Source organism: Nerophis ophidion, linkage group LG09 (assembly GCF_033978795.1).
Source record: "Nerophis ophidion isolate RoL-2023_Sa linkage group LG09, RoL_Noph_v1.0, whole genome shotgun sequence".
Classification (NCBI taxonomy): Eukaryota; Metazoa; Chordata; class Actinopteri; order Syngnathiformes; family Syngnathidae; genus Nerophis; species Nerophis ophidion.
This window is the reverse complement of record NC_084619.1, coordinates 31,650,069-31,677,887: the sequence shown is the minus strand read 5'-3', so window position 1 is coordinate 31,677,887 and position 27,819 is coordinate 31,650,069. Positions and strand designations below refer to the sequence as shown.

General features: G+C 40.3%; 1 protein-coding gene across 1 annotated transcript in view; it reads left to right on the top strand.

Annotated features, from left to right (window-relative positions):
• LOC133559255 (regulator of microtubule dynamics protein 2) overlaps nt 1–27,819 on the top strand; it is a 116,734-nt gene that overhangs the window by 47,786 nt on the left and 41,129 nt on the right. Inside the window, exon 5 of the mRNA XM_061910843.1 lies at nt 517–577. Within this exon, the coding sequence (XP_061766827.1) occupies nt 517–577 (61 nt within the window). The remainder of the gene's footprint in view (nt 1–516; nt 578–27,819) is intronic.

Sequence of the window (27,819 nt, the reverse complement as noted above, 5' to 3'; positions counted from 1 at the left end):
TTTTTTTCTTTTTTTTTCTGTATGTAGAAGTAATTATTTTCTAAATAAGAAAACAATTGATGTATGTCTGGAATGCATTAATTGAATGTATATAATCTTTTATAAGAAAAATGTATTAGGTTTTTGTACGTTTGCGTTGTACAATTGAGGATAAATACAAACAGGCAAATAAAGAATTCAACAAATCAACTCTGACAAATAATACAAGTCCCAACAACATATTTAAAATTCTGTCTTCATCTTCATCTTTTTAGGATCTGTCTAATGGTTGACACTAACGTAAGCCACAATTCCAGTAAAGAAAAACAAGCCAAAGCACGTTGAAGTCTTACTTCACCAGGTGTTAGGCGCCTATCCAGTGATGTGACGGGTTGTTATTGTTTCAAACCCAATGCTTCAACTTTAGTGTCACCAAGCAACCATTTCCACCATTGATTTCCACATGCTTTTGGAAGGATTTGTTGATTATTTGGATTATAGCTGTCTTTAATGCCATAACCATTTCTTTCCTCTTAGGAAAGCAGGTTGGCGAGGAGGCAGTGGCACTGAACCCGACCTGTGCTGAAAGTCATCAGTGGTATGTACAACCTGCTTGATTGATTTTTTTTTTTTTCAAGTGTGTCTTCTTAGTCATAGCAGCGTCCATTCAAAATAACACATTTAGAACACAATTTTTGAAGAGGTCAACTGTTGAACCAAGTAGACTTGTTATTGAATTCAGAGAAATGTATTTCTTGGTATACCTCTTTGGTTGATTGCAAAATACCCTTGCTTTTAAATATCGGTGATTGAGTTTGATGGCATCAAATGTCTTGTTAGTATTTGTATAGGCCTCAGTGGTGCATTCCTCATCTAAAATTATGCTCAGGTCAAAACTTGACTACTGATTATACATAGAATGGAGAGGATAAAACTTTAAGCTCTTTTAACTCTGTTAAAATGTGTATATAAATATTAGGGCTGTCAAAATAAATGAAGAAATGTAATTATTTAAACTTTTTAAAATTTCATTATTTAATGCATGCACATCATGGCAAGCCACAATTCTCTAGAACAGAAGCATATCGTGGCGTCTCAACAAAAGTTACTTGAATTTTACAGAATTTTGGAGCATTCAAGTTGAACAGTTATTCCAATACCTAACCATTTAAATAAAATTATAACTACTAATATAGGCATCCCTCATTTATCGCGGTCCATTTGGAACAGACGTGTCCGTTTATATAATGATAATAAATAAAATAATTTCATAGTTACAGCAATAAAAAAACACCTAATGACCTTTTAAATATGTTTTTTCAACTTAATTAGAGCCTACTAAACATGAAATAACAAAAATAGTCACCTTCACGCTGTGTTTTTGGGCAAGATAATTCACCCACCTTGCTTCCAGTGAAGCCGACTCTTTGGTTGCTTTCGGAGAGGCTGTTGGTGCAAATTTACCTTTTACTGTGTTGATTGAGCTGTGTTGAAGCAGCAAAAAACAACATAATGTTAAATGAAGAGTTTCCTGAAGCTGTCTCTGATATTTTATATAATAATGTAACTGCATCATAAAGCCTACATGAACTCCATGGTGTTCAAGGATGAATATTCTCTCCTATTGCTATTGTACTATTTTTTAAGCTATAGTTACATTAATCATTAGCAATGTAGCAGCCTAGTTTTGAATGGCAGAGTCCCTGCTATTACATGTTGTTAAAAATATCACATTTACATAATAAAAATCAACTACAGGCTTCTAAAATGCTGTAATAAATGAATCATGATGAGGTGAGCATATGTCAGCATGTGGCCCCACTTTTAACTATTTTTTTCAAACGCTTATTACAAACGCTTACTTATGGTTAGTGATTAGTTTAACTTAGTAAGTCAATATTTTGTCATTATTTTGACTTAGTAAATAACAAAGTCAAATGTTTTACTTACTAAGTCATAATAATGACATACTTAGTATCTCAGGTACCTACGACTGTTTTTTGTTTTGCTTTTACTTTACGGAAAAAAATATAGAGATATATATCGTATATCGCCATTCAGCAAATGGAGCGGAAAACACAACCAATAATTGTAGGCTTCTTCAGCAATGAAACCGGACTACTTCACCACAGTCTGTAGTCTGTTGCCCCCACCCCCATGTTGTGATGAGGTGGAGACTTGATGGTGACAGACCGAGTTACACTGTTCCTTACACCCACCCGCCCCCTTCCCCGTCTGTCCGAAAAAAGAAAAAAAAAGGGATAAAGAGGAATGCTGTAAGGGCATTAAAAAGTAAAAATGTCTACAGGAAAAGAGGTGTTCTTTGGAATAGGGTAACATAAATTCAACAAAACTGAAAAAAAAAACATAGCACTTTTTTATTCAGTCAAAATACCTTTAATATTTAGAGTTTAAGTTTGCAAAACCAACTTTTCTAACCTGATGGTAAAACTGCTTATGTGTATTTGGGACCTGTATCCATCCATCCATCCATTTTCTACCGCTTATTCCCTTTTGGGGTCGCGGGGGGCGCTGGCGCCTATCTCAGCTACAATCGGGCGGAAGGCGGGGTACGCCCTGGACAAGTCGCCACCTCATCGCAGGGCCAACACAGATAGACAGACAACATTCACACTCACATTCACACACTAGGGCCAATTTAGTGTTGCCAATAAACCTATCCCCAGGTGCATGTCTTTGGAAGTGGGAGGAAGCCGGAGTACCCGGAGGGAACCCACGCATTCACGGGGAGAACATGCAAACTCCACACAGAAAGATCCCGAGCTTGGATTTGAACCCAGGACTGCAGGACCTTCGTATTGTGAGGCAGACGCACTAACCCCTCTGCCACCGTGAAGCCCTATTTGGGACCTGTATGAATCCCAAAATTTGAATGAACATGTTAGCATTATGGTTTCAATTACAGTAAGTTTGTTTATCCTAAAAATGTATGCCATTTTACACATTATGGCATTTTTATCTAATTTTTTTTTTTTGACATAACAACTTCAATAATATCATACCGTGGACTTAATACAGTGATAATATCCTACTTTGAGATTTTGATGCCAATACCATCCTGTAGCATGGCCTTTCAATGTAAGACAACGGTGTCCTCGTCCTCGGGCAAAATAAATAATGCTTTTCCTAAAAACAATTTTTAATTGGATCAGTGCCTACTGTGTTTGGCAGTTAGTAATGTAATCCATTTTAATATTAGCGAAGTAGCTGGTTGCATAGTTTACTGTATACTTGAGCCTATTGTTGACATGTGTTTTTTGGCAGCAGTCCAGTGGTATTATTAACATGATATACAGTGGGGCAAAAAAGTATTTAGTCAGCCACCGATTGTGCAAGTTCTCACACTTAAAATGATGACAGAGGTCTGTAACTTTTATCATAGATACACTTCAACTGTGAGAGACATAATGTGAAAAAAATATCCAGCAATTCACATTGTAGGAATTTTAAAGAATTTATTTGTAAATTATGGTGGAAAATAAGTATTTGGTCACTTCAAACAAGGAAGATCTCTGGCTCTCACAGACCTGTAACTTCTTCTTTAAGAAGCTCTTCTGTCCTCCACTCGTTACCTGTATTAATGGAACCTGTTTGAACTTGTTATCTGTATAAAAGACACCTGTCCACAGCCTCAAACAGTCAGACTCCAAACTCCACTATGGCCAAGACCAAAGAGCTCTCGAAGGACACCAGGAAAAGAATTGTAGACCTGCACCGGACTGGGAAGAGTGAATCTACAATAGGCAAGCAGCTAGGTGTGAAAAAATCAACTGTGGGAGCAATTATCAGAAAATTGAAGACATACAAGACCACTGATAATCTCCCTCGATCTGGGGCTCCACGCAAGATCTCATCCCGTGGGGTCAAAGTGATCATGAGAACGGTGAGCAAAAATCCCAGAACCACACGGGGGGACCTGGTGAATGACCTGCAGAGAGCCGGGACCAAAGTAACAAACGTTACCATCAGTAACACACTACGCCGACAGTGAATCAAATCCTGCACTGCCAGATGTGTCCCCCTGCTTAAGCCAGTGCATGTCCAGGCCCGTCTGAAGTTTGCCAGAGAGCACAAGGGAGAATGTCATGTGGTCAAATGAAACCAAAATAGAACTTTTTGGTATAAACTCAAATCGTCGTGTTTGGAGGAAGAAGAATACTGAGTTGCATCCCAAGAACACCATACCTACTTTGAAGCATGGGGGTGGAAACATCATGCTTTGGCGCTGTTTTTCTGCTAAGGGGACAGTACGATTGATCTGTCTTACAGAGAGAATGGATGGGGCCATGTATCGTGAGATTTTGAGCCAAAACCTCCTTCCATCAGTGAGAGCTTTGAATGGTGGACCAGATACCTATTTTCCACCATCATTTACAAATACATTCTTTAAAATTTCTACATAGTGAATTCTTGGATTTTTTTTTCACATTCTGTCTCTCACAGTTGAAGTGTACCTATGATGAAAATTACAGACCTCTGTCCTCATTTTAAGTGGGAGAACTTGCACAATCGGTGGCTGACTCAATACTTTTTGGCCCCACTGTACAATAGAAAATAATTTTATTGTCATTATACAAATGTACTGCATATGTCCAGAATCTCACATTAGAGAGATACAGACTTGGTAGACATTTAACCTCAACCAATGTATCGTACCAGATTTGCAGCCTGTCATCCTTCCTTTCTCTGCCCGCCCGCATCGTTTCATCTTTGAGCCGTCAAAACGGTGAACCTGCTGGTCTCGCTATATCATCTCCGATGTTGTGTTGGGATGAATGTCATTCAAAACAGCTGGCTGCTCGAAATTACCGATGTTAATAAGGTCCGATAAAACCAAGAAAACTAAAAAAATAACAAATGATGGGTACGAATGTTCACTGAGCTTGAAGGGTCGTGGTGAGGAGGAGTTAATTGCATCTAACAACTCTGTCTCTCAAAACAGTTTTTTTTAAAAGAGAGTCAAAGTGATAGTGTTTTGCCTGAAGGAAGACTACGTTTCCAATGAGGACCAGCGCATAGCATCATAAATCGGCAGAAACTACTGTTACGCACTTACAAACTGACACGATAATAACACAATGATTCAGTATGACTGATATTTGCACAGTAGGAACGTACATATGTTACTTTATATTTGCGGTTTGCAGTAAATAAATAAATGATAAATGGGTTGTACTTTTATAGCGGTTTTCTACCTTCAAGGTACTCAAAGCGCTTTGACACTACTGCCACATTTACCCATTCACACACACATTCACACACTGATGGAGGGAGCTGCCATGCAAGGCGCTAACCAGCACCCATCAGGAGCAAGGGTGAAGTGTCTTGCTCAGGACACAACGGACATGACGAGGTTGGTACTAGGTGGGGATTGAACCAGGGACCCTCGGGTTGCGCACGGCCACTCTTCCACTGCGCCACGCCGTCCCGTAAATGCATTGTGTTTTCTTCATACAGTACTTTTGAGTTTGTTGCGTGGCTGGTCGTGTCAATGTAGAACTGCTACGTTGAAGCTGGTAGCTATTTATTGTTACCACGCACATTTCCGATAGCTTTTTTGATTTGTGTGTGGAAAGGTACTTACTAGTCCTCCAGGAACAGAGCCAAGGCAGCATCAATCAAAAATCCCTCCTTGTCTTTGAGCTCATGCCAACAAGTGAAAGCTGGGCCGATATTGATCCTTGGCTGTCTTTTTATCCGGGTAGCCTCCCTTTTTCTTTATTTTGTCTCTTCAGACTAAACTTTTTGTTTTTTTGTTGTTGTTTGGCAGCTTCAGCCATGATAACAGTAATTGCACGTAGTTGTTCGCATCAACTTCCGTTCTTGTACCGAATAGGAAAAGGGGTAAATGACGAATGCTGCAAAGCATTTAGCACATTTGTAGTTTTTTGTGTGGCAGGATTCCTGGTACCCTTGTCAAAGTTGCTTAGTGATAGTTAAAGCGATACGGACCTCCTCAGACCATGAAAGAGGTGTCATTCAACTACTTGTAAGTTGATGTATCATCCCAAAAGTTATAAAAATATTTTATGAAGGTTGAAAATATACTTAATGCTGCTTTAAATGTAAAAAAACAATCAATTATCACCCCTTTAATGAACCTGAAACCCCAACGCGTTTAAGCCAAACGGTTTTAATCAGGGATATAAACCAAAAAGTTGTTCTGACAAGTTCACTTGAGATTGTCACAGTGAAGATAGAGTAGCGCCAAAATTACCCGCCTATTGTTGTTAGCAGTATGACCCTTAACCTGGAAACATAACTCAGCTTGGTAAATATGTTCACAATATGGCCACATATAATACACAATACACCAATAAAACATAAATTAACATTTAATTTAGGCCACAAAATTGAGACTATGCTTTGAAAAAAAATTGTGACGTGGTGAAGCCGCAAGATTTGAAATGTGGTTGTGGACGACTTTCCCTGTCGCCGCTCGGGTTCCATTGACCACCCAGGAAGGACATCTCTCTAGCAGGTTTGACTCTTTTATTTTTCAATAATATATGTTTTTTCGCCGTCGTCGCTCCCACTGCTCGCGCTCCGCGTCTCGCTCCTCGTCTCTCGTGTCTTGCTGTCTGCTTCTCTCTAGCCACCGCTGCGGAAATTCCACCTTCTTCTGCCCCGATCTCTCCTCCTTCTCCCCTTTTATACAGCGTGAGTAGATGAGATAATTGTGTGCCAATGTGCGAAACACGCACCTGAGCTTGCTCGTAGCGTCGCTCCCGGCACGCCGCGCCTCTCCGCTCAGCCGCATTCTCCGCCTTATTGCCGCCAACTCGGGCAGGGCTCTAGCGTGCCCTGCCCCGCCGTCGGACCGTCGGCTCCGCCTCTCCACAGTCCTCCATCGCCAGAGGCAAGCCGAGCTTCCACCCGGCTGAGCCTACTCCCCCCTCCCTTTTTTTAAGGGGCGGGAAATGAAGACTGCCCCCTTTCTTCTCTTCATTTTCTTCCTCCATTTCGTCTTTGTCCTCTTGTGGTGAAGTAGCATCCTCGCCTTCATCCTGGCGTTGTGTGGTCCTCCTCAGTTTGCGAGTCAGCTACAACCATTTCTTCTTCTTCATCATTATCGTCATGTTTTGATTCTTCATCTTCATCGTCATGTTCTGAATCATCATCTTCTTCTTATTATTTTATTCATCTTGATCGTCATGTTCTGATTCATCATCTTCATCGTCATGTTCTGATTCACCATCTTTATCATCTTCTTCTTCCTATTCATCTTCATCGTCATGTTCTGATTCATCATCTTCTTCATCATCTTCATCGTCATGTTCTGATTCATCATCTTCATCTCTTTCTTCTTCTTCTTCATTGTCATCATCTGATTTATCTTCTTTTTTTTCTTCTTCTTCATCATCTGATTCATCTTCATCATCTGATTCATATTCTTATTCTTCTTCTACCCCCACCACTTCTTTGACTTATTCTTCTTCTTCTCCAACTGCACGCTCCACCGGCTCTGCATCTCTTTTCTCAGCAGGGGGCGCCTCCTCTGCACTGCCGTCTCCCTTTTTGTGCTCCTCCGCTACTTCTTTGGGGGGGCACTCGCCGCCTCCCCCCACTTGGTCCGCCAGCGTTTGCAGGATTCGGCAATTCTGTCGGCTGCTTGCTGCCAGCTGCATGAGCGCGCCGATGAGGGCCTACAGGGGATCTTCCTCCCCCGCCTCTGATGGTCCTACCAGGTTGGGCACCAAATGTGGACGACCTTTGCCTGTCGCCACTCGGGTTCCACTGATCACCCAGGAAGTACATATCTCTAGCCAGTTTGACTCTTTTATGTTACAATAATGGAGGTCATTTTCGCCGTTGTCGCTCCCACTGCTCGCGCTCCGCGTCTCGCTCCTCGTCTCTCACGTCTTGCTGTCTGCTTCTCTCCAGCCACTGCTGCGAACATTCCACCTCCTTCTGCCTCAATCTCTCATCCTTCTCCCCTTTTATACAGCGTGAAGAGATGAGTTAATTGTGTGCCGGTGTGCGAGCCACTATAGTGCTCCAGACACCATTCTACAAGACAAAACAGATGGAAACTTGCAAAAGCATGGAAGTCTACGACTTCTTTTTGTGTCGCTGGGTCAAGGAAATTGGTATCATGCATCGTGTTTGCTCGGGCAAGGTTGCATTTCATGATTCAACTTTGCATCCACTGATATTTGTTGCTGTTGCACACGTTGTTTACGAGTAGCGTGTTTTTCCTCGTCTTTATCAAAATATAACAAGGAAGTCAACATTGTGTATGTGCTGAAAGTTTCATTTATGGTTGTTGTATTTGGTAAAAGTTTGTCTTTTAGATTTTGCTGACTTTTGCTTTCTTTTATTTAGACTCACCAAGTTGGTGCTTTTCAAAACACTTGTAGCAAACACGTGTTTAAGAAATACAGATATTATCAAGCAAACACTTAAATGGGAAATAAACATTAAAATAATGTAAAACAAACCCTCAACAAAGTGATCACTGCAAACTCATACATTATTTGACTCTGCTCCCTTTGACTCTGCTCCCTTTGACTCTGCTTTTCTCGTCGTTTCGTAAAATCTTGCACTCCTCTTCCTTTTTTTATTTTTGCATAATATGGAAACGCTGTGTTGTTGTGGTGCGCGCTGTTGCGCTAGCAGTGTTGTATTTTAAGGCTGCTGTTAGCGTGGGAAGTTGGCAATACAGCTTATAAAGGGTGTTAACTCGGATATTATTTGCACAATATCACCGTCAAGTACTTGTTGGATGGAAGTGGTTGAGTCTGCATTCATTTGGTACCCAAATGTGGCATCAATAACTACTTGGCAGCAACACTTCCTTATTCTCCACCAATTACACTTATGTAAGGTGCATTTAAACATATCAGAAATCCAAACATCAACACAACACAATTTACAGCATGAAGGCAAAATGTAGCAAAATGAGCCCACTGGATTTTATTAGAAAAATAACAATGACGGAACCTTGACGGAAGCAAAAAGCACAATGACGGAAAAATGACTCAAGTAAAACATATGCTGCCTTGACAAGCCATGTCCGGATGTCAAATGTTGAAATTCATTCAAGCATTATTTTATTTTTCAAACCACAAAGAACAATGGCCCAATTTAATTGTGTTTGGTAAAAGTGTGATGTCTGCGTTGTAAAATGAAAATACTGATCTAAATACTGTACCTGTAACTTTAGTTAGTAAACCCATTCAAAGGAATTGAAGAGAAAAGGAAAATAAAGACATATTATCTGCCACCTTATCGTGGTAGAAGAGCTTGCATGTCTCAATGATCCTAGGAGCTATGTTGTCCAGGGGCTTCTATGCCCCCTGGTAGGGTATCCAAAGACAAGCAGGTTCTATAGGTGAGGGACCAAACAAAGAGCAGCTCAAAGACCTCTATGAAAAAGAAAGAAAAAGGACTCAGATGTTCCTCGCCCAGACTCCCGTCTGTGGGGCCAGGCCTGGGGGTGGGGCTCGATGGCGAGTGCCTGGTGGCCTGGCCTGTCCCCATGGGGCCCAGCCGGGCACAACCCATCCATTGGGCTCACCACTTATAGGAAGGGGCACTGGGGTCATGTGCATTGTGAGCTTGGCGGATGCTGAATGCAGGGCCCTTGGTCGCCCAATCCTTAGCTGCAGAAGCGAGCTCTTGGCACGTGGAATGTCCCTTTGCTGAGTAGGAAGGGGACTCAGATGGTGCTTGAGGTGGAGAAGTTCCGGCTAGATTTAGTCGGACTCACTTCGAACCATAGCAAGTGCTCTGGAACTAGTCTTCTCGAGAGGGGTTGGACTCTCCTCCACTGTGGCATTGCAAGCAGTGAGAGGCGACGGCTGGGGTGGCAATTCTTGTTGCCGTCCGGCTCAGAACCTTTACGTTGGAGGTTAACTCAATAGACGAGAGGGAAACTTCCCTCCGCCTTCGGGTGGGGGCACAGGTCTTGACTTTTGTTTGCGCTTACGCACCAAACAGCAACTGAGAGCACCCGCCCTTTTTGGATTACCTCGAGGGAGTACTAGAGAATGTGCCCCCAGGTGATTTCTTTGTTCTGGTGGGTTACTTCAATGCTCACATTGGCAACAACAGTGAAACCTGGGGAGGCGGGATTGGGAGGAATGGCTGCTCGGATCAGAACCCGAGTGGTGTTTTGTTATGGGACTTTTGTGCTCATCACAGATTGTCCGTAGCAAACACCATGTTCATGTAGTGGTTCCTCTCTTTAAGAAGGGTAACCGGAGGGTATGTTCCAACTAAAGTGGGATCCCACTCCTTATCCTTCCCAGTAAAGGTAAGGTTTATTCAGGTGTATTGAGAGGAGGTAACGCCGTATAATCGAACCTCGGTTCAGGAGGAGCGAGTTTTCATCTTGGTCGTGGAATTGTGGGCCAGTTCGATACACTCAGCAGGGTCCTTGAGCATGCGTTGGAGTTTGTCCAACCAGACTAATTGTGCCTTGTGGACAATGAGAAGGCTTTTGATCTCAGGAAGTCCTATGGAATATCGGTTATCAGACCGCCTGACTGTTATGGTCCGCTCCATATATAATTGGTGTGAGAGCTTGGTTCACATTGCCGGCAATAAGTCGGACCCGTTACTAGTGAAAGGGTTAGACTCAGCCATGGCTGCCTTTTGTCACCAATTCTGTTCATAACTTTTATGTACAGAATTTTTAGGCAAAGTCAGGGCGTTGAGAGGATCTGGTTTGGTGACTGTAGGATTAGGTTTCAGCTTTTTGCAGATGATGTGGTTGTGAAGGCTTCATCTGGCCAAGATCTTCTGCTCTCACTGGATTGATTCGCAGCTGAGTGTGAAGCGACTGTGATGAGAATCAGTAACTCCAAATCCGATTCAATGGTTCTCGCCCGGAAAAAGGTGGAGTCTCGTCTCCGGGTTGGTGAGGAGATCTTGGCCCAAGGGGAGGAAGTCAAGTACCTCGAAAACTTCTTCACAAGTGAAGGAAGAGTGAATCGTGAAATCGACAGGCGGATCAGTGCAGCGTCTGCAGTGATGGGGACCCTGTATCGATCCGTTGTGGTGAAGGAGGAGCTGAGCCGGAAGGTAAAGCTCGGTTGGTAGAGTGGCTGTGCCAGCAACTTGAGGGTTGCAGGTTCGATTCCCGCTTCCGCCATCCTCGTCACTGCCGTTGTGTCCTTGGGCAAGACACTTTACCCACCTGCTCCCAGTGCCACCCACACTGGTTTAAATTTAACTTAGATATTGGGTTTCACTATGTAAAGCGCTTTGAGTCACTAGAGATAAACGCTATATAAATATAATTCACTTCACTTCAATTTACCGGTCAATCTACGTCCCTATCCTCACCTATGGTCATAAGCTTTGGGGCGGTTTGCTGCTGCTGCTCTCCGGTTGTTTAAACATACTTTTGATAAACTCTAATAAAATTAGAGTTAGCTGACGATCATTACGTTACTGTCCATTGCCCTGCTGATATATTGAAGCTGTGTTGTACTGTCTAATCAGCTTTTAGTGGCTACTACTACCAGGCGTTTTCCTATTTGACGCCCTGGCTCCCACTGTTTGACCGGTCACACCCAGCTACCCCTGCCTCTCTTCTCGGCCCTGTCCCGTGACCCAGAATGTGGACTAACCAGTCGACTATACTCATATGGACCGCTATGCTTTTTCTGATAAGCCCCTCATCCGCCCTGATACAATACTCGGCTGATGAGCTTCTGAAACTCCGCTTCAATCCGCCTGCCCCAGCAATCCTACAATTGTCACTGCACCTTGGTCCGGACAACGTTCGTTTACCTTGCCGGAGATATTTTCATCATCGGTCCTGACGGAGCTTCAACATCGATGAAACCACCACCATTAACTCCTTCTGGTCTTCATTTTGCCGTCAACCGAGAACATCCAGCAGGACGGTAGATCATGGTGTGCTAGCCGACCTAGCCAGGCCAGCTAAAGTTAACACTGTCTCCGCCAGGAGCAACCATAATGATCTCCACTTCGGATTATTCAACATCCGCTTGCTTTCGGGCAAAGAACAGCTCCTCCAGGATCTCATCAATGACCGCAAGTATGACATTTTAAGCCTGACAGAGAAATGGCAACAACCAAACGACTTTTCACAGATAAACAAAGCAATGTCCCCCGGGTTTGTTTACAACCGTCAAACCGCGCTAATCTATCGTGACGGCTCGAAAGTCTTGCCTGTCTCTATGCCGGTGCATGGGTCATTTAAGTCCCTTGTCATAAAACTGAATAGTCTGTCTCCTATCACTGTACCCACTGTTTACCGTCCACCTAAGCCGAATTCAGAATTCATAAATGAATTTTCGGCCTTCCTCACTTTCATTTTATCCCTCTCCCCTATTGTCATTATCCTTTGTGACTTTAATGTTCATATTGACAATGGTAATGACTACTTTACAAAAGACTTCATATAATGCCAAGACAGTTTTGATGTGCAGCAGTTAATTGATTTCCCCACACATTCAAAACGCTATATCCTGGATCTACTCTGCTGCTCTGGTGTGTGACAGTGCGGCTTTTGACACAAACTCTCATGCCATCTTCATCAACCAATTGGCCTCCCTTGGAGTATCTGGTACTCCCCTAGGCTGGTTTAAATCTTGTCTCTCTGGCCGTATTCAGTTTTTACAACTCAAAACATTCAGATTTCAAACTTGCCCCCTCTCCTCTTGTGTACCCCAAAGTTCTGTCCTCGAACCTCTCCTGTTTTTCCATCTACCTCCTCCCTTTTGGCCAGTTTTTCTGTAAATATAAAATTCAATTCCATTTCAGCCACCTGTATCCTGGTTCTCCCATAACTTTCTCAAACTAAATAATGATAAAACTGAACTTCTCCTTATTGGTACAAATTCCACCCTCTCTAAAATAAATGACTTTTCTATCTCCATTGACAATTCATCTGTTTCCCCCTCTCCCCAGGTCAAGAGTCTGGGTGTCATCCTGGATAGCACCTTATCATTCATGTCCCATATCAATAATGTCACTCGGTCCGCATACTTCCATCCAAGCAATATCTCTCGCCTACGCCCATCTCTCTCCCTCAACAGTGCTAAAATTCTGGTTCACATCCCCTTTGAACTACTGCAATTCTCTGCTGTTTGGTTTACCTGACAAGTCCATCCATTAACTACAACTGATTCAAAACTCTGCTGCCCGTGTCATTACTGGAACCGCCTCCGTTAGTCACATAACACCTGTCCTATAGCAACTCCATTGGCTCTCCATTAAATATCGCATCCACTACAAGATCCTTCTCCTCACATTTAAGGCCATCAAAAATCTTCCTCCTCTGTATCTCACCAAACTCCATCATATCAAGACACCCTCCCATTTTCTCAGGTCTTCTTCCTCCATTCATCTCATTCTCCCACCTACATGCCTGGTTACCATGGGGTCATGAGCATTTAGTCAGTCAGCCCCCCATCTCTGGAACTCTCTGCTCGTGGACATTTGACACTGCTCCTTCATTGCCACCTTCAAATCTTGCCTAAAAATATGTATTTTTAAACTGGCTTACTCATGTTAATCAGTTACCTCCTCTTCACTTCTCTTTTTAATTGGTTGTCACATAACTGATTGATCTTGTATCTGTTGTAAGGTAACCTTGAGTGCTGAGAAAGGCGCCCATAAATAAAATTAATTGTTATTATTATTATTATGCCCCCTAGGAAAAACCCCTGACAAAACTGCTTGTAACTTCTGTTATGAATGTCGTACAGACATGAAACAAAAACCTCTATGTAGGTCTGACTAAGATCAGGGCTTGAGAAGCGGCGGCAGCAACCAAAGGCAGACCCGACCAACGCTGCTTGCAGCTTTAATTATTATTATGACCGAAAGGACAAGGTCACGGGTACAGGCGGCTGAAATGTGTTTCCTCCATCAGGCGGCAGGGCTTTCCCTTAGAGATAGGGTGAGAAGTGTTTTCATTTGGGAGGAGTTCAAAGTAAAGCTGCTGCTCCTCCACATTGAGAGGAGCCAGATGAGGTGGTTCAGCCATTTGGTCAGGATGCCCCCCCGACGCCAGGACACGTCGGGGAGACTGTCTCTCCCAGCTGGCCTGGGAATGCCCCGGGAGCCCCCGTGAGGAGCTGGGCAATGTGGCCGGAAAGAGGGAAGTATGGGCTTCTCTGCTTAGGCTTCTGCCAAGGTGCCCCGACTTCAGATAAGCAGAAGAAGATGGATGGATGGAAAATATATTAAAGCGTGTAGCATGTTTTCATTTGGAGCTGTTAGTAACCATAGATTAAGTTAAATTAAGAGGAGGCGATATAGCCTAAAGATAAAATCCCTGATTTTGTCACTAAAAATTCAATTTACGATTTCCCTTTTTCTTCCTACTACTTTTTAAATGAATTAATGAATACAAATGACAAAGATAATTCAAAACTTTCTTTTATTTGAACAAAAAACAGTAGTTTGAAAAGACACTGCATGTACTGCATCTTACGCTTTGCAAAATTCTAATTTTAATTATGTTTTTTAGACGAGATATAAATTGTACTTTTAATGGAATAATTTTCAGAGAACTGAAATTAAGAGCTTCCTCTGGAAAGCAATAATTCTGTGTAACATAAAATATGTGTTGCATTGAACAGTGCATGGAAAAACACAATAATCTCCAACATTGATATCAATCAAGTGCAAATTTCTGTCTTGAATAAAATATGTATGTAAATAAGAATGAAGTTTTATACATTTTATGCAATTAAAAAAACAAGTAAAACATTGACTATAGGACTATAGTTTCAGTAAGTGGATATATGCAGGCTTTTTCATTTACACATCTTGGTGGTGTGCAGAGTGACTGCATTAGTGATCATTCTCCACTGTGCTCATCATACATGGTATCTTCAAACATAAGTTATTCTACCACAATAAGCTACTTTTTTAGCCAGAGTTTGTTTGTTGTTACGGTTTTATTCGCCTCATAAAAAGTTGTATTTCCTGCACTCGACTAGAGGCTTCGATTTTAGATGCAGAAATATGTTTGTTTTGCTGCTGCCTATTAACAAACTTTGCAGTGTGCAGTCACTTGTTCAACGCCTGTTTCCGCAAAATCAAACCACTGACAATACTTTTTTTTTCTTTGAAACAAACGTCTTGCTCTTGTAAATGTTACATGTCCCATGTTTTGCTAGGTATGTAAATCCCTACGAAGGAAATGAGGGGGAGGGCAGAAACTGCGGTAGCTCCTGGAGACATAAGTATGCCGGCGTAAGAGGAGAAATAAAATCGAGCTGATTTAAAAAAAAACAACTTGAATTTATTGAGAAAATACATATATCTCCTGGGAAATATATATATTTTCACGATAAATTCAAGGTACATAGATATAATGGAATTGTGCACTGTAATTTATCTTTCTGTAGTGAAAATAGGCATATTTCAAATATAGTTGGACACCACATTTTGTCATGATTGTTTCTTTTGAACTGTGATTAATCTGCTAAACTGTATTTTTCATATCACATCCCCAATATATTGCTTTTAGTATATTCGACAGAATGTAAACTATTAGATGTTATAATTTTCCATTTAATATACAGTAGTAAAGACCATATTACTTTTTTGTTTGTTAATGTGTGTAAAACTTCTAGTGGAAAACACATCTACACTGGGGCAGCAGTCATGTTTGTACGGTTTGTTAAACTATAATTACTATGAGGTCATTTATGTGCTAAATCACTCAATGAATATAATGCAGTGTTTGTTTAGTTAATTGAAAGAAACAGCTTTTCCAAAGCCTAATTGTTAATCCTAAGAGAATTTGTAAGTTTGTTAAACCATGCAGAACCGCTGTCTTAAGATTAGCGGATGCAAAGTACATTGTAAAAGGGAGAGGCAGAGACTGGGAACGGTACCAGGCAGTGTCACGAGGAAGTTTATGTCTGAGGTAACTGTTTACAAAGTGTACGAATGCCGTGAGAAAACTTGTTACCTGTTTTCTTGCGTGACGCCCAACCCGTCAAAATTTGGCACCTGTTGTCTGGACGAGTTTCTGCTTTGCCACTGAAACAACTTATAAAGCATTCTCTACTTCGCCCTGCTGTATGAAAGGATTTTGGAACCTTTCCAATGATGTCTGTACTGTTCTGTTTTTTTTACTTGGGTATCATCTGGAATGGGTTCAGATTGATCTTTCATTTAAGTTGCAGCCTTCATTCGACTAGCAATTGTGACTGATTTAGAATAAATGGATATGAGACTGAAATCTTATTGTTACACATATTATTATATGTGAAAAACAAAGGATTGTTTGCCTCTCATTCTCAATTGTTGATAACCTGCTTCACTTGGCTGTTATCCAAAAGTTTATTTTGAAACTTACTTAGTATTTCCAGTTTGGTCACACACAAAGTTGGTTTTGTAAAACATGTCATTCGTACAGCAGGTTTTAATAACATTTTATTGTCCTTTATTTTCTATTATGTGTAATTCTACATACTCCACTGCAAACTTGAAGTCAGTAATCTACATTACTACAACACCTGCGTGAAGTAAGCCCCCAGCCCTTCGCAAAACACCGTTAAAATAAAATAAATTAATACAATTAAATTCTTGCTTGCTTTGTGTTGGTTTGAAATGGATATTTGTGCTGTTTTCGTTTCTGAGTTATTGAAGATTAATTTCGAGGTCAATCAAAGTTTAGCCAGCTGCCCTATTCGTCAAAATTAAACCAAAATAGTCTCATTCGTATGTGCAACGTTTGTGCTGGTTTGTGCCATTAAAATTATAATTTTGCTGTTTTAATTTTTGAGATATTAAATATTAACATTACCGGAAGTGGCGACACAAGCCCCCTCTGTTTTCTTCAAATCAAGCCAAAATAGTCTCATTCGTTTGTGCAGCACAAATATTGATCGGGGTGCTTTCGTTTTGGAAATATTAATGTTTAAATTTTCCGGAAGTGACATCATCGTGTAACACCGTCAATTGTTCTGCTGTATTTTTTTTATTTCAACCAAGACAGTCTAATTTGTGCTCCAAATTATACCAAAGTGGTCTCATTAGTTTGTGCTGATTTGTGTGATTAAAATTATTGATTGTGCTGCTATGATTTTTGAGTTATTAATTATGTTTCAAATGGGCACATAAACTACGCTTCACTGCCTCTGGGGGGGTGACAGACACACTGGTACACCAGAATCATGTGTAAATTATGGCCAACTAAACAACAGGCGCCATGACTGCTACCAATGATGTGTGCGGCTGTGCTTGGATGCATACAATTGCTGTGATTTTGACGTTAGTTTTTCTGATGAAATAAACCAAAATAATACATTTCTATACAGTTGTAAGTATATTCCAGCTCAATAACGTACAATAAAATATGCTCTTATTTTTTAAAAGTATAATTTTGCGGCTGGATTAAACACATTCTGCTGCTACATTCCTGCAGTTTTTCATGACCAGCAGGCACTTTAACCAGTACCCGCCAGTGCAATGAACGTTAAAAGTAAAAAGAAAAAAAAAACTAATTTGTTTTGCCAAAATCTTCATTAGCTTTGGGCCTACAATCACAGCGAAATTGTGGCTTTTGTGAATAGTATGTCAACTGTGGTGGCTGCTTTCAATGTATTTGTAATCACTGCATGTATCAGTCAGTATGCAGTATTCTAACTGATCTTTCTTTTTTGTAACATAGTAAGTGAAGAAGTCTACTTTAGTTCTTATTTCTGCACAATACCTCAGATATGGTAACAATGGCGAGCAGTAGAGAATATGGAGTGACTTTTGGTCCAGATCATATTTAGCTATTTTTCATTATTGACGTATTTCTTGCCGTTTTATGTTGTATATGTTTTATGTGATTTCCAGTTCATTATGTCATTTATTATTACACCTACACCTGAACCTGAGTCAATTAACCGACAATAAATGAAAATTAAGTTGGTAAGTTTTCCAGAGTCAATAAATCGCTGCGTGCATCCTTAAAGAGCATTCACAGTTTATATCGGTTTCAGCAACTGCGCACATTTGTGCTATAGTAGAATGAAAAGAAGGGTGCGAATCATCCTGTCCTTCATTAACTGTCTTTGACTTTTATTGAGGCGAGGCGGCGGCTGCTGCTCTTACTCTTTATATCAAAAATTGTGTGTTTTTACTGTGAGTGTTTGGTGAGCGGGACTGTCTGTAAGAGCGGTCACTCTTATGCATCTGTTTCTGCGGCTGCGGGCATTAGTACTTTAAATAAACGGTAGTAATCATAATGCCTTAAAACTCCCGACGGTTATTGATTCTATATTAAATTAAAGTGGTCAAAGAACCGTCATTCATAACTGCATTTTCATACGGACAGACTGACTAGCGCCAGCTTGCTAGCTAGCTTAAATGCTAACATGTAAACAACAGACATTAACGTCTTTCCCCATTATGAAACATAATTCATCAAACTAAACTAGTAGAAACCTGTTACTGTTTAAACAACTGAACTACAGTATTCTCTTTATACAAAGGCTGCACTATTTATTCACAAAGTGATCGATAAACTTCACAGTGTCAAGTTGAAACAGGCGGACACACACAAAACTCTGTTCAACAGGAAGTAGACTCACGTGAGGTCATGTGATACAACTGAAGTGAAACAACTGATCACCCTCACAATTTCAAATAAAAGATAGACATATTCAAACACACAAATGTAAGGCTCTTAAGAAGCCAGAAAAAAATGTTTCCTTTTCCAAAAATGCATATTGTGTATCTATTAATTTTAGTTATTAAAAAATACATATTGGTTAAAATATTTTAGTGTGTTAATGTACTTTTTGAGCACATTCAACAATACTACAATAATAATGATAACCGTGATCATTTTGGTCACGATAACCTTATTTAGCCATTTTTGTTTTTTTTGTTTTGGTTGTGTATATTTGAGGGTCCCCCAGCCTCCTCTTAACAGAGACATAATCTATTTTATTGATTTTGGTTGTGATTTTTTTATTCAAGTGCAAAATTTCGCTTACAAAAAGTATATTTTATTTGTATTGTATGTTTGTTTTATTTAACTTCGTAGTAATGTGAGTGCCTTTTGACCAATTATCGAGGAGATCGCCTTAAACCAAGTTGACCATACTCTGTGGTACACCTGTGGAATTAAAAGTTTCAACACAGATTTTGCACAATTTTTTTTTCAGCACAGTAAATCTACAGCTCCCTATACTGTCTTTGGCCAATGTAAGTCTGTTTAAACACTTAAGATGTATAAAAAGCTTAATGCATACTGCTAATGCAGAAATCCAAGGTTAATAATTCTTCAAATGTATGCTTACATTTCAAATGTACTTATCTGCAGAAGCTAAACAGACCAAAATACAAGTTCAGTAGTAAAAAAATTAAAATGGGTAAAACTAGATGCCCAAAAATCAGCAGTAGACAGGGATTCCATATTTTCAGTTGTTTCAAAAGAGGCCATACTCAAAAATGGCGACATAGCCATTCCAAATGAAAGTGTATGGACGCTGCTGAGTGACCATCTGAGAAACAGTATCAATGCAAAAGTCATTTACGACTTTGTTAAAATAAACACATTTGGTCAGCAATAGGCTTTAGTCATCACTCAAGTGATCCTGCAACTAATGAAAGTGTATGGACGCTGCTGAGTGACCATCTGAGAAACAGTATCAATGCAAAAGTCATTTACGACTTTGTTAAAATAAACACATTTGGTCAACAATAGGCTTTAGTCATCACGCAAGTGATCCTGCAACTATTGATGACACAGATAATTAGCTTCTCTTTCTGACGGACTACATCATCAACCTTTTCAGCTTGATGTTCCTTTTGAAAAATAGATACGGATTCATTCCGGAAAAAGTTGAATACCAGAAGTGGGACCAAGTCATTGTTTTTCAAGTCATAAGTAAGTTTCAAGTCTTTGCCCTTAAGTCCCGAGTCAAGACAAACAGGTCCCGAGTCAAGTCCCAAAGTCAAGACTGGAAAGTCTAAAGTCAAGTCCCAAGTCCTGTATTTTGAGTATTGAGTCCTTTCAAGTCCTTTTTTTTACCACAGACTAATATATTTACACAGATTGTGTATGCTTTTAAAACGCTATATTTATTTATTAAAACAAGTCCCCAAAGGGAATAAGCGGTAAGAAATGGATGATGGATGGATGATGGATGGGAATTTGAAATTGTAGGGGAAAAAATTGTGCTGACATTGCACTTCATCATTATAAACATTTAACTCATTCCTTTACCGAATAAACACATTTGAAAGAACAAGTGCAACTGTACTTTTTTGCACAAAAGTGTTAACATTGTATTTCCATGGCATACTGCATTGTGACTAGTTCCACAGCAGTTTCTATCCTGTTCTTACCTTATCTCATTGATCTCATCTCATACTGAATGTGTGTTGGTGTGTGCATAAACATGAAAAACATAACAAATACAGGAACATAACAATGAACAAAGTTGTACTTTTTAGAGATCAGGGCCCTATGCAATATGTGCAGATATTCATTATAGTATACATTTTAACTGACCTTTATTTGACTGTTTGTCTTTTTTTAGGTGGCTAAAATATGCGGTGCTGCTGAACGCCGTCTATCCTTACGTTACTGTGTGTGATACATTGACTAACGTAACGTTATGTGTAGGTACCTCATGCAACCCTGTTTAAAAAATATCACTTGACAAAAAGTATGAATAAGGTAGCGAACTGCAGTGGACGTAACAGATTGCCATGGTTGCAATGACGTTATAACCATAGACATCTTATAAGTAGACGCAGCATCGGCTGCTATGCCGCGAAAAATTCAACCGCCATCTTGAAGTGGTGAAGAGGAGCCGGCAAGCAGCCTAAACTGACTGTTGACAGGTAGAAAACAAAGATGCCGTGCTGGTGTTCAGCGTTTTCCTGCTCAAATGAGCGGACTGTTGAAAATAGGAATCGGGGGGATTACTTTTTACAAGTTTTAACATTAACATACTATTGGTTGTATTTTGTGAAAGGAATATTATCACAGATTTGAGAAGGAGCAAAGATATTCAATATGTGTGTGTGAAAATCACAAAGAAATCTTCTGGGGGAGGATGACGCCCCCCACAGGGGTTTGGTTTACAAACTTTCAGCCCCACCTAAAACAAAATTAACCAGCCGCCACTGATTATGATGCATTATCATTTAAGGCAAAGTATAGGACAATACTTTCTTAACAGTATAATTGTTACCAGGAATAATTTTTCAAGTAACAATATTCAAATACGGCTTCACGGTGGGAGAGGGGTTAGTGCGTCTGCCTCACAATACGAAGTTCCTGCAGTCCTGGGTTCAAATCCAGGCTTGGGATCTTTCTGTGTGGAGTTTGCATGTTCTCCCCGTGAATGCGTGGGTTCCCTCCGGGTACTCCGGCTTCTTCCCACCTCCAAAGACATGCGCCTGGGGATAGGTTGATTGGCAAGACTAAATTAGCCCTAGTATGTGAATGTGAGTGTGAATGTTGTCTGTCTATCTGTGTTGGCCCTGCGGTGAGGAGCCGACTTGTCCAGGGTGTACCCCGCCTTCCGCCCGATTGTAGCTGAGATAGGCGCCAGCGCCCCCCGCGACCCCGAATGCGTGGATTCCCTCCGGGTACTCCGGCTTCTTCCCACCTCCAAAGACATGCGCCTGGGGATAGGTTGATTGGCAACACTAAATTGGCCCTAGTATGTGAATGTGAGTGTGAATGTTGTCTGTCTATCTGTGTTGGCCCTGCGGTGAGGGGCGACTTGTCCAGGGTGTACCCCGCCTTCCGCCCGATTGTAGCTGAGATAGGCGCCAGCGCCCCCCGTGACCCCGAAAGGGAATAAGCGGTAGAAAATGGATGGATGGATGGAATATTCAAATACAAACATTGTTGGTATGACAGAATTTGGTTTTATTCTGAATCCAGTGAAACAGATTGGTGGTTTTAGCTCATATAAAGACTTTCAGGTGTTTATATATGTTTATGTTTAAAGGGGAACATTATCACCATACCTATGTAAGCGTCAATATATACCTTGATGGTGCAGAAAAAAGACCATCTATTTTTTTAACCGATTTCCGAACTCTAAATGGGTGAATTTTGGCGAATTAAACGCCTTTCTGTTTATCTCGCTGGAGGCGACGACGTCAGAATGTGACGTCGCCGAGGTAACACACCCACCATTTTCATTTTCAACACATTACAAACACCGGGTCTCAGCTCTGTTATTTTCCGTTTTTTTTACTATTTTTTGGAACTTTGGAGACATCATGGCTCGACGGTGTGTTGTCGGAGGGTGTAACAACACTAACAGGGAGGGATTCAAGTTGCACCACTGGCCCGACAATGCGAAAGTGTCTGCCGCCAGACCCCCATTGAATGTGCCAGAGTGTCTCCACATTTCACCGGCGATGCTAAGGCAGACATGGCACAGAGATGTATGGATAACCTGCAAAGGCATTTGCAACGATAGTCAATGAAATCACAAAGGGGAGTTTTGTTGATTTTGACCGCCAGCTAATCGATGCTAACATGCTACGCTAATCGATGCTAACATGCTATTTACCGGCGGTGCTAAAGCAGACATGGAACAGAGATGTATGGATAACCTGTACATGCATTTGCAACTATATTACGTTTCCCTCCACCCACATTTAATGCGAAAAAAACACTTACCAATCGACGGATTTAAGTTGCTCCAGTGTCAAAAGATGCGAAAGTCCTGATCGTTTGGTCCGCACATTTTACCGGCGATGCTAACACAGCTATGGCTATGAATAGCATCAATAGCTATTTGCTCAATAGCTTCAGTTTCTTCTTCAATATTTTCATACTCCAACCATCTGTTTCAATACATGCGTAATCTGTTGAATCGCTTAAATCGCTGAAATCCGAGTTTGTATCCGAGCTAATGTCGCTATATCTTGCTGTGGTATTCCCATTGTTTGTTTAGATTGGCAGCACTGTGTGACGTCACAGGGAAATGGCCAGTGTCTTCGCAGAGAGCCGAAAATAAGGCACTTTAAAGCTTTATTTAGGGATAGTCCGAGACCGGTAAAATTTTGAAAGAAACTTCAAAAAATACAACAAGCCACTGGGAACTGATTTTTATTGTTTTTAACCCTTTTGAAATTGTGATAATGTTCCCCTTTAAGTATTTGACAGACCCTTTTATCCAAAGCGAAATACATAACAAATATATATAAAACAATTACTGTAAATATTATCATTTAAGAGAAGAATGTAATACAAAATATCAATACAAAGTGTCAAGGCAGAATAAACACTCTCTTACTGCAGCAACAGAGATACAGTCTATAAGTCCCTAAGATATATAGATATCTAATGTGTTCATACATTGTTTATGTAGGATATACACATGTATATACAACCTAATCATATTGTTTCTTCAACTTCAAAATAGCTGACCGTTGTTTTCCCCCTTCCCTGGGATTATATTCACAGTTTTGATCCGGAACATCTGGTCACTTATAGCATATAAGAATATTCTTTTACTGTTAAGCAAACTATGAATAATAAAATACGCCAAAACATGTGTCCTTTATCATAGCTATACGTATAACAAAAATGCATGTGAAAATCAGTGGTATTCAGTGAGGTAAGATGAATTAAATGCGCTGACAGTTCATTGGTCCTGCCAAATTAATTGCACTGAGTGGAGCGGATCACCACTCCAAGATGGCAGCCCCGCGTTTCGTCAGCGTCAGTAGGCAGTAGCGTTCGATGCTGCGTCTATTTAAAAGATGTCTTTGGTTATAACGTTAGCAGTGAGTTTAAAGCCTCACTGATTTAAATACACAGCAAATAAAAGTGACGTTACTTAGCCAATAATCATTATCTTAAATTCAAAACTTACCCTTCATTGTCCAACTTCAAATGTCGAACGAATTTAGAAGTTGTTGCGTCTCCGTCTATAATCTTCAAACCGCATGTTTTGCATACTGCTATTCGTTTTTTGTTGACCAACTCGTAGTTTTAAAACCCGAACAAAACTATTTTTGGCATAATTTTTTTTCAGTGGCGCGTTGTCAGATCTTCTTCGTTGGCTCTCCTGCAATTTGATTGGATGAATGCGGTGGGATGAAAACAACTTGGATCTAATTTGATTGGATGTTGATAAAAATAGATTAAAAAAAATTAAAACAAATGTAATAATTTTGCAAGGTGGCACTTGATGGCCATAAGACGTACTGTAACTGCACTTTTTGTCCATATAGATAAAAAAAAGTGTTCATAAATGAGATCTAGTCTTATACATAGGGCTGCACAATTATGGCCAAAATAGTATTAGGTTATTTTTATCAATCACGAATATTCATTGTGTTAGGTAAAATAGTTTTGAGTAGGGGCGTGAACGTGATGCCGTGATGTAGTTTGTAATGTCTAATACAAATTCTACAGATACATGTTATCCATATAATTATTTTTTTTTTTTTTGTTTTTTAATAGTTAAGTATTAACATGTCAGCTATTTCTCATTTCATGATGCTTTCATTTCTATTTTTACATTTTGATAAAGAAAAGTATTCTTTAAGTTAGGTGCATTTATATGATGCTGTATCAAGACGGATCCATTAAGAGTTTGAGCAGAAATATGTTGTATAGGAATTAACTATACACAATAAAACATTAACAAAATGCTATGTCACATGAATGGTTTTTAAAATTATAACTTTTTGAAATGAAAAAAACACAAGTAATGTGAAAATAACTTGCTGTTTTTACTTTTCAATATTAATATAAAACACAAAGCAGTTTGGCTAATGAAAATAAAGTCTAATAAACAACCTGTGTTCTTCTCCAACAACACCAACAATTTGGCCAAGACAAATAGACAGGAGTGGTAGCTCACATCGAATACACAATCCTCACAGCCTGTGTTCAGTTTGATGAGATGACAAAAGATTATAGCTAGTATTGATGTTATTTGAACACAGATACAGTTTGCAGTTAAATAAAGTACGAGTGGACATCCAAGTAAACAAACTACAGTCTTTATAAACAAATTGTGGCCACGTTCCTGACACATTGCCTGATGCATGTTTCATCACATACTTAACTCGCAGTCACAGCAGCTGATGTACCGGGGGAAAAAAAGCAACATCAAATCGTTTTCTCCTTCGCTGTATACTTTTTGTGCGAGACAAATGCGTCTGTCTCCAATGTTGTCCACACCTGTCACTATCGAAGAACAGCAATGCAAAGCGAGGGAAAATTAAGTTAAACCAAGCGCTTGCCTCTGTTTACTCCGAGGGGAAATATCCATGGCAAAGTCTGCGTAGGTGTGTCCTGCCATGTTTCGTCAAGGTGAACGACGCATGTGCGCATTCGCCAGCCCTGCTGCGACTTCCTTCCAGGAAGTATGCAGTGTTGCCTAAAATGCATTAATAAATTAAGTTTTTTCGGTAATTAAAAATTACATTTTATTATATTTAGTTAAATTTCAATTTACCGCGGTTTATCATTATACCGTGTACTGTTACATCTCTAATGTGTGTGTGTGTGTGTATATATATATATATATATATGTCTATCCATACATCCATTTTCTACCGCGTGTCCCTCTCGGGGTGGCAGGAGGTGCTGGCACCTATCTCAGCTGGATTCGGGCGGAAGGCGGTTTACACTCTGGACAAGTCGCCACCTCATTGCAGGGACAACATTCACACTCACATTCACACATTCGGGCAAATATTTAGTGTTGCCAATCAACCTATCCCCAGGTGCATGTCTTTGAAGGTGGGTTAAAGTCTGAGTATCCGGAGGGAACCCACGCAGTCACAAGGAGAACATGTGAACTCCACACAGAAAGACCCCGAGCCCGGGGATCAAACCCAGTACCTTTGTATTGTGAGGCTCATGCACTAACCCCTATTTCAACGTACTGCCCATACATATATACAGTACAGGCCAAAATTTTGGACACACCTTCTCATTCAATGTGTTTTCTATATTTTGTCACGTCCGTTGTGTCCTGAGCAAGACACTTCACCCTTGCTCTGATGGGTGCTGGTTGGCGCCTTGCATAGCAGCTCCCTTAATCAGTGTGTGAATGTGTGTGTGAATGGGTAAATGTGGAAGTAGTGTCAAAGCGCTTTGAGTACCTTGAAGGTAGAAAAGCGCTATACAAGTATAACCCATTTATTCATGACTATTTACATTGTAGTTTGTCACTGAAGGCATCAAAACTATGAATGAACACATGTGGAGTTATGTTCTTAACAAAAAAAGGTGCAATAACTGAAAACATGTTTTATATTCTAGTTTCATCAATATAGCCACCCTTTGCTCTGATTACTGCTTTGCACACTCTTGGCATTCTCTCGATGAGCTTCAAGAGGTAGTCAGCTGAAATGGATTTCACTTTACAGGTGTGCTTGAAGCCCTGCCAACACGCGTACCCACAGAGAAGCCAATCAGAAGTCACAAGAGCCTTTAACTTTACAAACATATTGCTAATATAACAAACATTCAAAAAAGTTAAATCAACTTGCAATAACCTCATCAGTAGCTAAGGGGAAAAAATCATCTGACAGCTAGAGAGACACCCCTTCCTCAAATTCCCGTCTCCTTCGTTGTGTGTGTGCCGCTGGAGAGGAAATGTTCCCTGCTTGTGTAATAAGTCAGAACTGTCCAGTCTTTTCACAATCAAAACTTGCTCTGGTATAAAGCCTGTCCCATCATTCCTCCATACTTGCCAGTGTGGTTGATGTACAGTACTCCACGCAAATAGTCCTTTTTTAAATCTACAGGGATTCCCTATTTTTTGCTACGCTGGTCTGTTGGCTTTTGGGGACTAATATTTAGTTAACAAAATGGACACTACTTGTCGATAGGGGAAAAACATGCAAAAGGCACACAAACTGAAATGCTGAGACGTGACTAGGAAGGCACAACCTGAGATGAAGGCTCTGCCTCTGCTATCGTGTTGAGCCCAGAGTTTTGCCTGGCATGTATGTAAATGAATGACTGAATGGAGCCTTCATACACAGAGAAACGGTTCGCGCACAGAGGCATACTTGGCTCGATTTGAAATTTCGTAAATAAATAAAAAATCACAAATAGAGGGTTGCGTAAATCGAGGTTTCACTGTACTTACACAGTAAACATTTGCAAAATATAAATTATGATACTTGTGCAAGAGGTGGTATGTTGTTTTATTTGCAATCTGGAAAAGCCTTCAGAAACAAACATCTTGCTGACAGACTAGAAACGGGTTATAATAGTGACTGGGAAGCATAATGTACGCCAAAGAATGTCCAATACATATTATCTTGACCAGGGATGCCCAAACATTTCGCCTCAAAGGGGCAAAGTGAAAATGTGCCACTGCATCGCGATTTAAAGTGTATAGCAGCACCATGAGAGAATCGTTAAGCCTATTCCGCCATATTTAAAGAGGTAAATATCATCACATTCAATCAATGGCATTTAGTTATTCTTGCAAACGTGCCTTCAATGATTAAGTGCCTCTTTTTGAATAAAATTTGGCCCGGGCCCCCATGTTGGCTATCCCTGATCGAGACAACAAGAAAGATTTTTAAGTATAGATTAAAATCATCATAGGTCCCCTATTCAGCATACAAAATCCTTTGTAGTTGGCCATTTGTAGACCACAAGTGAACAAAGAGTGATGGCATCCCTTCATAGAAGATTAAACTAACTTTCCACTTAGTCATGCATAAACTATGGTGAGGGTTCTTTTGAAGTGTGATGTTCATGAGAGCACTATCAGTGTCACTACGTGGTCAGGCTTTAAATAGGTTTTTTGTTGACTATCATTAAAAAAAAAAAATGACGTCAATTGGTTTCTGAAATGCGCACTCATATTGTCTGTCAAGACCTGCATTATTGCATTATTTGTCAATATTTTGTGT